This window comes from Dendrobates tinctorius, unplaced genomic scaffold (genome assembly GCF_039654945.1).
Source record: "Dendrobates tinctorius isolate UK_male_01 unplaced genomic scaffold, ASM3965494v1 ptg000086l, whole genome shotgun sequence".
NCBI lineage: Eukaryota > Metazoa > Chordata > Amphibia > Anura > Dendrobatidae > Dendrobates > Dendrobates tinctorius.
In genome coordinates this window covers 4,965,405-4,978,718 of record NW_027361754.1, presented here as the reverse complement: position 1 = coordinate 4,978,718, position 13,314 = coordinate 4,965,405, and the positions used below count along the sequence as shown (strand labels likewise).

Below are 13,314 nucleotides of genomic sequence, written 5' to 3'. Positions count from 1 at the left end.
CTCTTTACCCCTCCCCCCTATAAATTACCAACCTCGCAGAACCACGTCCAGTGCCAGGCATACTGTGCCCACCATGTAGAGACCACCACCCTTAACCCCCCATATACATTACCAACCTTGGAGAGTCAAGTCCAGTGCCAGCCATACTGTGCTGCCTATATAGAGCCAACCACCCTTCACCCCTCCCCCATATACATTACCAACCTCGGAGAATCACGTCCATTTCCAGCCATACTGTGCCCACCATATAAAGACCACCACCCTTTACCCCTCCCCCTTATACATTACCAACCTCGGAGAACCACGTCCAGTGCCAGCCATACTTGTGCCCACCAAATAGAGACCACCACCCTTTACCCCCCCCCCCACTTACATTACCGACCTTGGAGAGTCACATCCATTGCCGGAGACACTGTGCTCCCCATATAGAGACCACCATCGATATTGTGCCCCCCTCCTAATTCTCTACTCCGGACCCTCCTGGTCCCCCAGCCTGTGGCTTGGTCTTCTCACTCTATTGGTATACGTTAATAGCGAGCAGCACTCCTGACCATTGTTGCTTCCCCGACGGCCCCAGCAGGACTGATCCCAGACTTGTGTTCACATGCAGCTGAAGAAAACCACGCTGAAAATGAATGCTGAAATACATTTGGAAAGTTTGAAAAAAATGATGTTTTTTCTGCGGTTTTAGTTACTGTAAAGGGGCTCCGGTAACAAGAAGTTGCAGAACGTGTTAGACTATTGTTCTTTGCAATTGTGCAGTTAGATGAATACAAAAAAGTAAAATACGTTGAATATGAGGGGTCTTTGCTAATAGTGACCCCCAATCACAGCATATGTGATAACATCGGTCCGACAACTGAGACCCTCACTCCTCTGGTGCCTCCTGTCCCATGGACACACGATAGCTTCTTCCACAAGACATTGCATTTCCATTTTACTGTATTTCCTTCTTATGTTTTTAATTTGTTTAATCATTAGCTTAAGTGTGTTTTATTTCACGGCAGCGTTTATCTCCACTTGTATCAGTCTGATCATGTGACAAGTAAAACGTCCAATCAGCATAAAGGAAAAGCGCGAAAACCGTAACCTCAATGAAAAATATAGAAATATCAGATTTAATGCTTCTGTTTCCAACAGTAACATAAAATGGTAAAGAGTGCATAGATGGACCCGTGTGTGTCAGCAGACCTGTGTTATGTAGGATCCCATGGCCGCCATGTTGGCCGGCACCCAGCTTTTCTGTGTTCTCTGTCGGATCTCGTGGCCGCCATATTGGCCATCACCCAGCTTTTCTGTGTTCTCTGTCGGATCTCGTGGCCGCCATATTGGCCATCACCCAGCTTTTCTGTGTTCTCTGTCGGATCTCGTGGCCGCCATATTGGCCATCACCCAGCTTTTCTGTGTTCTCTGTCGGATCTCGTGGCCGCCATATTGGCCATCACCCAGCTTTTCTGTGTTCTCTGTCGGATCTCGTGGCCGCCATATTGGCCATCACCCAGCTTTTCTGTGTTCTCTGTCGGATCTCGTGGCCGCCATATTGGCCATCACCCAGCTTTTCTGTGTTCTCTGTCGGATCTCGTGGCCGCCATATTGGCCATCACCCAGCTTTTCTGTGTTCTCTGTCGGATCTCGTGGCCGCCATATTGGCCATCACCCAGCTTTTCTGTGTTCTCTGTCGGATCTCGTGGCCGCCATATTGGCCATCACCCAGCTTTTCTGTGTTCTCTGTCGGATCTCGTGGCCGCCATGTTGGCCGGCACCCAGCTTTTCTGTGTTCTCTGTCGGATCTCGTGGCCGCCATATTGGCCATCACCCAGCTTTTCTGTGTTCTCTGTCGGATCTCGTGGCCGCCATATTGGCCATCACCCAGCTTTTCTGTGTTCTCTGTCGGATCTCGTGGCCGCCATATTGGCCATCACCCAGCTTTTCTGTGTTCTCTGTTGGATCTCGTGGCCGCCATATTGGCCATCACCCAGCTTTTCTGTGTTCTCTGTCGGATCTCGTGGCCGCCATATTGGCCATCACCCAGCTTTTCTGTGTTCTCTGTCGGATCTTGTGGACACCCAGCGCTATGGTCAGTGCTCTTCTTTTACCTTTCTTTTCTGCTTTATCCACTTACCTTAATAACCTTAGAGATTAATATCCCGGCTACAGCAGAGACTCGAGGCTGGAGGAGGTTTCATGTTTGGGGAGCGCTGCTCCGGCTCCTGCATTATGCATTGTGATAGGACCATAGTGTGTAACAAGAACCACGATTTCAGCTCTGGACTGAATAATTCACTGCCTGAAACGCGATCGTCCGTGCAGTATGGAAACTGTGAGCACATTCCTCCAGTAGTGATTGCAGTAGACGCGGTTTGGCAGAGGATAATCTGTCCGGACATCTGACAACTTCTCCTCGTAGGTTTCATCCAGGATCGACATGGGGACATGGATCATGGTGTGAGCAGGGATTGTAAACTGCAGAAACTCCTGGCGCTTCTGTGCGCGCTGCACACGCTGCTGACAGTGGGTGAGTACGACCACCATAACTGCAGTTGTAGATGACATATGATGGGGCACTACGTACTGGATACTCCACACACTGCACACTGCATGGACACTTTGCATGGACCCTCTGCACATTGCATGGACACTTTGCATGGACCCTCTGCACACTTAATGGACACATTGCGTGAACCCTCCGCACACTGCATGGACACATTGCACGGACCCACTTCACACTTCATGGACACATTGCATGGACCCTCTCCACACTTAATGGACACATTGCATGGACCCTCCGCACACTGCATGGACCCTCCGCACACTGCATGGACACATTCCATGAACCCTCCGCACACTGCATGGACACAATGTACGGACCCTCTGCACACTTAATGGACACATTGCATGGACCCTCCGCACACTGCATGGACACATTGCATGGACCCTCCATACACTGCATGGACACATTACACGGACCCTCTCCACACTTAATGGACACATTGTATGGACCCTCCACACACTGCATGGACACACTGCATGGACCCTCCGCACACTGCATGGACCCTCCGCACACTGCATGGACACATTCCATGAACCCTCCGCACACTGCATGGACACATTCCATGAACCCTCCGCACACTGCATGGACACATTGTACGGACCCTCTGCACACTTAATGGACAGATTGCATGGACCCTCCGCACACTGCATGGACACATTGCATGGACCCTCTCTCCGCACACTGCATGGACACATTGAATGGACCCTCCGCACACTGCATGGACCCTCCGCACACTGCATGGACCCTCCGCACACTGCATGGACCCTCCGCACACTGCATGGACACATTGCATGGACCCTCTGCACACTGCATGGACACATTGCATGGACCCTCTCCACACTTAATGGACACATTGTATGGACCCTCCACACACTGCATGGACACATTGCATGGACCCTCCGCACACTGCATGGACCCTCCGCACACTGCATGGACACATTCCATGAACCCTCCGCACACTGCATGGACACATTGCATGGACCCTCCGCACACTGCATGGACACATTGCACGGACCCTCTTCACACTTCATGGACACATTGCATGGACCCTCTCCACACTTAATGGACACATTGTATGGACCCTCCACACACTGCATGGACACATTGTATGGACCCTCCACACACTGCATGGACCCTCCGCACACTGCATGGACACATTCCATGAACCCTCCGCACACTGCATGGACACATTGTACGGACCCTCTTCACACTTCATGGACACATTGCATGGACCCTCTGCACACTTAATGGACACATTGCATGGACCCTCCGCACACTGCATGGACACATTTCATGAACTCTCCGCACACTGCATGGACACATTGTACGGACCCTCTTCACACTTCATGGACACATTGCATGGACCCTCTGCACACTTAATGGACACATTGCATGGACCCTCCGCACACTGCATGGACACATTGCATGAACCCTCCGCACACTGCATGGACACATTGCACGGACCCTCTTCACACTTCATGGACACATTGCATGGACCCTCTGCACACTTAATGGACACATTGTATGGACCCTCCACACACTGCATGGACACATTGCATGGACCCTCTCTCCGCACACTGCATGGACACATTGCATGGACCCTCTCTCCGCACACTGCATGGACACATTGAATGGACCCTCCGCACACTGCATGGACCCTCCGCACACTGCATGGACCCTCCGCACACTGCATGGACACATTGCATGGACCCTCCGCACACTGCATGGACACATTGCGCGAACCCTCTTCACACTACATGGACACATTGCATGCACCCTCTGCACACTTAATGGACACATTGCATGGACCCTCTTCACACTTCATGGACACATTGCATGGACCCTCTCTCCGCACACTGCATGGACACATTGCATGGACCCTCTCTCCGCACACTGCATGGACACATTGAATGGACCCTCCGCACACTGCATGGACACATTGCATGGACCCTCTCTCCGCACACTGCATGGACACATTGCATGGACCCTCTCTCCGCACACTGCATGGACACATTGAATGGACCCTCCGCACACTGCATGGCCCCTCCGCACACTGCATGGACACATTGCATGGACCCTCCGCACACTGCATGGACACATTGCGCGAACCCTCTTCACACTGCATGGACACATTGCATGAACCCTCCGCACACTGCATGGACACATTGTACGGACCCTCTTCACACTTCATGGACACATTGCATGGACCCTCTGCACACTTAATGGACACATTGCATGGACCCTCCGCACACTGCATGGACACATTTCATGAACTCTCCGCACACTGCATGGACACATTGTACGGACCCTCTTCACACTTCATGGACACATTGCATGGACCCTCTGCACACTTAATGGACACATTGTATGGACCCTCCACACACTGCATGGACACATTGCATGGACCCTCTCTCCGCACACTGCATGGACACATTGCATGGACCCTCTCTCCGCACACTGCATGGACACATTGAATGGACCCTCCGCACACTGCATGGACCCTCCGCACACTGCATGGACCCTCCGCACACTGCATGGACACATTGCATGGACCCTCCGCACACTGCATGGACACATTGCGCGAACCCTCTTCACACTACATGGACACATTGCATGCACCCTCTGCACACTTAATGGACACATTGTATGGACCCTCCGCACACTGCATGGACACATTGCGTGAACCCTCCGCACACTGCATGGACACATTGCACGGACCCACTTCACACTTCATGGACACATTGCATGGACCCTCTCCACACTTAATGGACACATTGCATGGACCCTCCGCACACTGCATGGACCCTCCGCACACTGCATGGACACATTCCATGAACCCTCCGCACACTGCATGGACACATTGTACGGACCCTCTGCACACTTAATGGACACATTGCATGGACCCTCCGCACACTGCATGGACACATTGCATGGACCCTCCATACACTGCATGGACACATTACACGGACCCTCTCCACACTTAATGGACACATTGTATGGACCCTCCACACACTGCATGGACACACTGCATGGACCCTCCGCACACTGCATGGACCCTCCGCACACTGCATGGACACATTCCATGAACCCTCCGCACACTGCATGGACACATTCCATGAACCCTCCGCACACTGCATGGACACATTGTACGGACCCTCTGCACACTTAATGGACAGATTGCATGGACCCTCCGCACACTGCATGGACACATTGCATGGACCCTCTCTCCGCACACTGCATGGACACATTGAATGGACCCTCCGCACACTGCATGGACCCTCCGCACACTGCATGGACCCTCCGCACACTGCATGGACCCTCCGCACACTGCATGGACACATTGCATGGACCCTCCGCACACTGCATGGACACATTGCATGGACCCTCTCCACACTTAATGGACACATTGTATGGACCCTCCACACACTGCATGGACACATTCCATGAACCCTCCGCACACTGCATGGACACATTGTACGGACCCTCTGCACACTTAATGGACACATTGCATGGACCCTCCGCACACTGCATGGACACATTGCATGGACCCTCCATACACTGCATGGACACATTACACGGACCCTCTCCACACTTAATGGACACATTGTATGGACCCTCCACACACTGCATGGACACACTGCATGGACCCTCCGCACACTGCATGGACCCTCCGCACACTGCATGGACACATTCCATGAACCCTCCGCACACTGCATGGACACATTCCATGAACCCTCCGCACACTGCATGGACACATTGTACGGACCCTCTGCACACTTAATGGACAGATTGCATGGACCCTCCGCACACTGCATGGACACATTGCATGGACCCTCTCTCCGCACACTGCATGGACACATTGAATGGACCCTCCGCACACTGCATGGACCCTCCGCACACTGCATGGACCCTCCGCACACTGCATGGACCCTCCGCACACTGCATGGACACATTGCATGGACCCTCTGCACACTGCATGGACACATTGCATGGACCCTCTCCACACTTAATGGACACATTGTATGGACCCTCCACACACTGCATGGACACATTGCATGGACCCTCCGCACACTGCATGGACCCTCCGCACACTGCATGGACACATTCCATGAACCCTCCGCACACTGCATGGACACATTGCATGGACCCTCCGCACACTGCATGGACACATTGCACGGACCCTCTTCACACTTCATGGACACATTGCATGGACCCTCTCCACACTTAATGGACACATTGTATGGACCCTCCACACACTGCATGGACACATTGTATGGACCCTCCACACACTGCATGGACCCTCCGCACACTGCATGGACACATTCCATGAACCCTCCGCACACTGCATGGACACATTGTACGGACCCTCTTCACACTTCATGGACACATTGCATGGACCCTCTGCACACTTAATGGACACATTTCATGAACTCTCCGCACACTGCATGGACACATTGTACGGACCCTCTTCACACTTCATGGACACATTGCATGGACCCTCTGCACACTTAATGGACACATTGCATGGACCCTCCGCACACTGCATGGACACATTGCATGAACCCTCCGCACACTGCATGGACACATTGCACGGACCCTCTTCACACTTCATGGACACATTGCATGGACCCTCTGCACACTTAATGGACACATTGTATGGACCCTCCACACACTGCATGGACACATTGCATGGACCCTCTCTCCGCACACTGCATGGACACATTGCATGGACCCTCTCTCCGCACACTGCATGGACACATTGAATGGACCCTCCGCACACTGCATGGACCCTCCGCACACTGCATGGACCCTCCGCACACTGCATGGACACATTGCATGGACCCTCCGCACACTGCATGGACACATTGCGCGAACCCTCTTCACACTACATGGACACATTGCATGCACCCTCTGCACACTTAATGGACACATTGCATGGACCCTCTTCACACTTCATGGACACATTGCATGGACCCTCTCTCCGCACACTGCATGGACACATTGCATGGACCCTCTCTCCGCACACTGCATGGACACATTGAATGGACCCTCCGCACACTGCATGGACACATTGCATGGACCCTCTCTCCGCACACTGCATGGACACATTGCATGGACCCTCTCTCCGCACACTGCATGGACACATTGAATGGACCCTCCGCACACTGCATGGACCCTCCGCACACTGCATGGACCCTCCGCACACTGCATGGACACATTGCATGGACCCTCCGCACACTGCATGGACACATTGCGCGAACCCTCTTCACACTGCATGGACACATTGCATGAACCCTCCGCACACTGCATGGACACATTGTACGGACCCTCTTCACACTTCATGGACACATTGCATGGACCCTCTGCACACTTAATGGACACATTGCATGGACCCTCCGCACACTGCATGGACACATTTCATGAACTCTCCGCACACTGCATGGACACATTGTACGGACCCTCTTCACACTTCATGGACACATTGCATGGACCCTCTGCACACTTAATGGACACATTGTATGGACCCTCCACACACTGCATGGACACATTGCATGGACCCTCTCTCCGCACACTGCATGGACACATTGCATGGACCCTCTCTCCGCACACTGCATGGACACATTGAATGGACCCTCCGCACACTGCATGGACCCTCCGCACACTGCATGGACCCTCCGCACACTGCATGGACACATTGCATGGACCCTCCGCACACTGCATGGACACATTGCGCGAACCCTCTTCACACTACATGGACACATTGCATGCACCCTCTGCACACTTAATGGACACATTGTATGGACCCTCCGCACACTGCATGGACACATTGCGTGAACCCTCCGCACACTGCATGGACACATTGCACGGACCCACTTCACACTTCATGGACACATTGCATGGACCCTCTCCACACTTAATGGACACATTGCATGGACCCTCCGCACACTGCATGGACCCTCCGCACACTGCATGGACACATTCCATGAACCCTCCGCACACTGCATGGACACATTGTACGGACCCTCTGCACACTTAATGGACACATTGCATGGACCCTCCGCACACTGCATGGACACATTGCATGGACCCTCCATACACTGCATGGACACATTACACGGACCCTCTCCACACTTAATGGACACATTGTATGGACCCTCCACACACTGCATGGACACACTGCATGGACCCTCCGCACACTGCATGGACCCTCCGCACACTGCATGGACACATTCCATGAACCCTCCGCACACTGCATGGACACATTCCATGAACCCTCCGCACACTGCATGGACACATTGTACGGACCCTCTGCACACTTAATGGACAGATTGCATGGACCCTCCGCACACTGCATGGACACATTGCATGGACCCTCTCTCCGCACACTGCATGGACACATTGAATGGACCCTCCGCACACTGCATGGACCCTCCGCACACTGCATGGACCCTCCGCACACTGCATGGACCCTCCGCACACTGCATGGACACATTGCATGGACCCTCCGCACACTGCATGGACACATTGCATGGACCCTCTCCACACTTAATGGACACATTGTATGGACCCTCCACACACTGCATGGACACATTCCATGAACCCTCCGCACACTGCATGGACACATTGTACGGACCCTCTGCACACTTAATGGACACATTGCATGGACCCTCCGCACACTGCATGGACACATTGCATGGACCCTCCATACACTGCATGGACACATTACACGGACCCTCTCCACACTTAATGGACACATTGTATGGACCCTCCACACACTGCATGGACACACTGCATGGACCCTCCGCACACTGCATGGACCCTCCGCACACTGCATGGACACATTCCATGAACCCTCCGCACACTGCATGGACACATTCCATGAACCCTCCGCACACTGCATGGACACATTGTACGGACCCTCTGCACACTTAATGGACAGATTGCATGGACCCTCCGCACACTGCATGGACACATTGCATGGACCCTCTCTCCGCACACTGCATGGACACATTGAATGGACCCTCCGCACACTGCATGGACCCTCCGCACACTGCATGGACCCTCCGCACACTGCATGGACCCTCCGCACACTGCATGGACACATTGCATGGACCCTCTGCACACTGCATGGACACATTGCATGGACCCTCTCCACACTTAATGGACACATTGTATGGACCCTCCACACACTGCATGGACACATTGCATGGACCCTCCGCACACTGCATGGACCCTCCGCACACTGCATGGACACATTCCATGAACCCTCCGCACACTGCATGGACACATTGCATGGACCCTCCGCACACTGCATGGACACATTGCACGGACCCTCTTCACACTTCATGGACACATTGCATGGACCCTCTCCACACTTAATGGACACATTGTATGGACCCTCCACACACTGCATGGACACATTGTATGGACCCTCCACACACTGCATGGACCCTCCGCACACTGCATGGACACATTCCATGAACCCTCCGCACACTGCATGGACACATTGTACGGACCCTCTTCACACTTCATGGACACATTGCATGGACCCTCTGCACACTTAATGGACACATTGCATGGACCCTCCGCACACTGCATGGACACATTTCATGAACTCTCCGCACACTGCATGGACACATTGTACGGACCCTCTTCACACTTCATGGACACATTGCATGGACCCTCTGCACACTTAATGGACACATTGCATGGACCCTCCGCACACTGCATGGACACATTTCATGAACCCTCCGCACACTGCATGGACACATTGCACGGACCCTCTTCACACTTCATGGACACATTGCATGGACCCTCTCCACACTTAATGGACACATTGCATGGACCCTCCGCACACTGCATGGACCCTCCGCACACTGCATGGACACATTCCATGAACCCTCCGCACACTGCATGGACACATTGTACGGACCCTCTGCACACTTAATGGACACATTGCATGGACCCTCCGCACACTGCATGGACACATTGCATGGACCCTCCATACACTGCATGGACACATTACACGGACCCTCTCCACACTTAATGGACACATTGTATGGACCCTCCACACACTGCATGGACACACTGCATGGACCCTCCGCACACTGCATGGACCCTCCGCACACTGCATGGACACATTCCATGAACCCTCCGCACACTGCATGGACACATTCCATGAACCCTCCGCACACTGCATGGACACATTGTACGGACCCTCTGCACACTTAATGGACAGATTGCATGGACCCTCCGCACACTGCATGGACACATTGCATGGACCCTCTCTCCGCACACTGCATGGACACATTGAATGGACCCTCCGCACACTGCATGGACCCTCCGCACACTGCATGGACCCTCCGCACACTGCATTGACACATTGCATGGACCCTCCGCACACTGCATGGACACATTGCATGGACCCTCTCCACACTTAATGGACACATTGTATGGACCCTCCACACACTGCATGGACACACTGCATGGACCCTCCGCACACTGCATGGACACATTCCATGAACCCTCCGCACACTGCATGGACACATTGCATGGACCCTCCGCACACTGCATGGACACATTGCACGGACCCTCTTCACACTTCATGGACACATTGCATGGACCCTCTCCACACTTAATGGACACATTGTATGGACCCTCCACACACTGCATGGACACATTGTATGGACCCTCCACACACTGCATGGACCCTCCGCACACTGCATGGACACATTCCATGAACCCTCCGCACACTGCATGGACACATTGTACGGACCCTCTTCACACTTCATGGACACATTGCATGGACCCTCTGCACACTTAATGGACACATTGCATGGACCCTCCGCACACTGCATGGACACATTTCATGAACTCTCCGCACACTGCATTGACACATTGTACAGACCCTCTTCACACTGCATGGACACATTGCATGGACCCTCCGCACACTTAATGGACACATTGCTTGGACCCTCCGCACACTACATGGACACATTCCATGAACCCTCCGCACACTGCATGGACACATTGTAGACCTCTTCACACTTAATGGACACATTGCATGGACCCTCCGCACACTGCATGGACCCTCCGCACACTGCATGGACACATTGCATGGACCCTCCGCACACTGCATGGACACATTGCATGGACCTTCCGCACACTGCATGGACACATTGCATGGACCCTCCACACACTGCATAGACACATTGCACGAACCCTCCGCACACTGCATGGACACGTTGCATGGACCCTTCGCACACTGCATGGACACATTGCATGGACCTTCCGCACACTGCATGGACACATTGCATGGACCCTCCACACACTGCATGGACACATTGCATGGACCCTCCGCACACTGCATGGACACATTGCATGGACCCTCCGCACACTGCATGGACACATTGCACGAACCCTCTTCACACTTCATGGACACATTGCATGGACCCTCCGCACACTGCATGGACACATTGCACGAACCCTCTTCACACTGCATGGACACATTGCATGGACCCTCCGCACACTGCATGGACACATTGCACGAACCCTCTTCACACTTCATGGACACATTGCATGGACCCTCCGCACACTTAATGGACACATTGCTTGGACCCTCCGCACACTGCATGGACACATTGCATGGACCCTCCGCACAATTAATGGACACATTGCATGGACCCTCCGCACAATTAATGGACACATTGCATGGACCTTCCGCACACTTCATGGACACATTGCACGAACCCTCTTCACACTTCATGGACACATTGCATGGACCCTCCGCACACTGCATGGACACATTGCACGAACCCTCTTCACACTGCATGGACACATTGCATGGACCCTCCTCACACTGCATGGACACATTGCACGAACCCTCTTCACACTTCATGGACACATTGCATGGACCCTCCGCACACTTAATGGACACATTGCTTGGACCCTCCGCACACTGCATGGACACATTGCTTGGACCCTCCGCACACTGCATGGACACATTGCGTGAACCCTCCGGTCACTGCATGGACACATTGCATGGACCCTCCGCACACTGCATGGACACATTGCATGGACCCTCCGCACAATTAATGGACACATTGCATGGACCCTCCGCACACTTAATGGACACATTGCTTAGACCCTCCGCACACTGCATGGACACATTGAGTGAACCCTCCGCACACTGCATGGACACATTGCATGGACCCTCCGCACAATTAATGGACACATTGCATGGACCCTCCGCACAATTAATGGACACATTGCATGGACCCGCCACACACTGCATGGACACTTTGCACGGACCCTCTTCACACTTCATGGACACATTGCACGGACCCTCTTCACACTTCATGGACACATTGCACGGACCCTCTTCACACTTCATGGACACATTGCATGGACCCTCTGCACACTTAATAAACACATTGCACGGACCCTCCACACACTGCATGGACACATTGCACGGACCCTCCACACACTGCATGGACACATTGCACGGACCCTCTTCACACTTCATGGACACATTGCATGGACCCGCCACACACTGCATGGACACATTGCACGGACCCTCTGCACACCTCATGGACACATTGCACGGACCCTCTTCACACTTCATGGACACATTGCATGGACCCGCCACACACTGCATGGACACATTGCACGGACCCTCTGCACACCTCATGGACACACTGCATGGACCCTCCGCACACTGCATGGACACATTCCATGAACCCTCCGCACTGCATGGACACATT

General features: G+C 53.4%; 1 protein-coding gene across 1 annotated transcript in view; it reads left to right on the top strand.

Annotated features, from left to right (window-relative positions):
- Nucleotides 1-1,210: 1,210 nt before the first annotated feature.
- The window catches only part of VSIG10L2 (V-set and immunoglobulin domain containing 10 like 2), a 34,489-nt gene continuing 22,385 nt past the window's right edge, over nucleotides 1,211-13,314 (top strand). Inside the window, exons 1-3 of the mRNA XM_073585623.1 lie at nucleotides 1,211-2,077; nucleotides 2,137-2,320; nucleotides 2,408-2,515. Coding sequence (XP_073441724.1) covers nucleotides 1,211-2,077; nucleotides 2,137-2,320; nucleotides 2,408-2,515 — 1,159 coding nt within the window. The remainder of the gene's footprint in view (nucleotides 2,078-2,136; nucleotides 2,321-2,407; nucleotides 2,516-13,314) is intronic.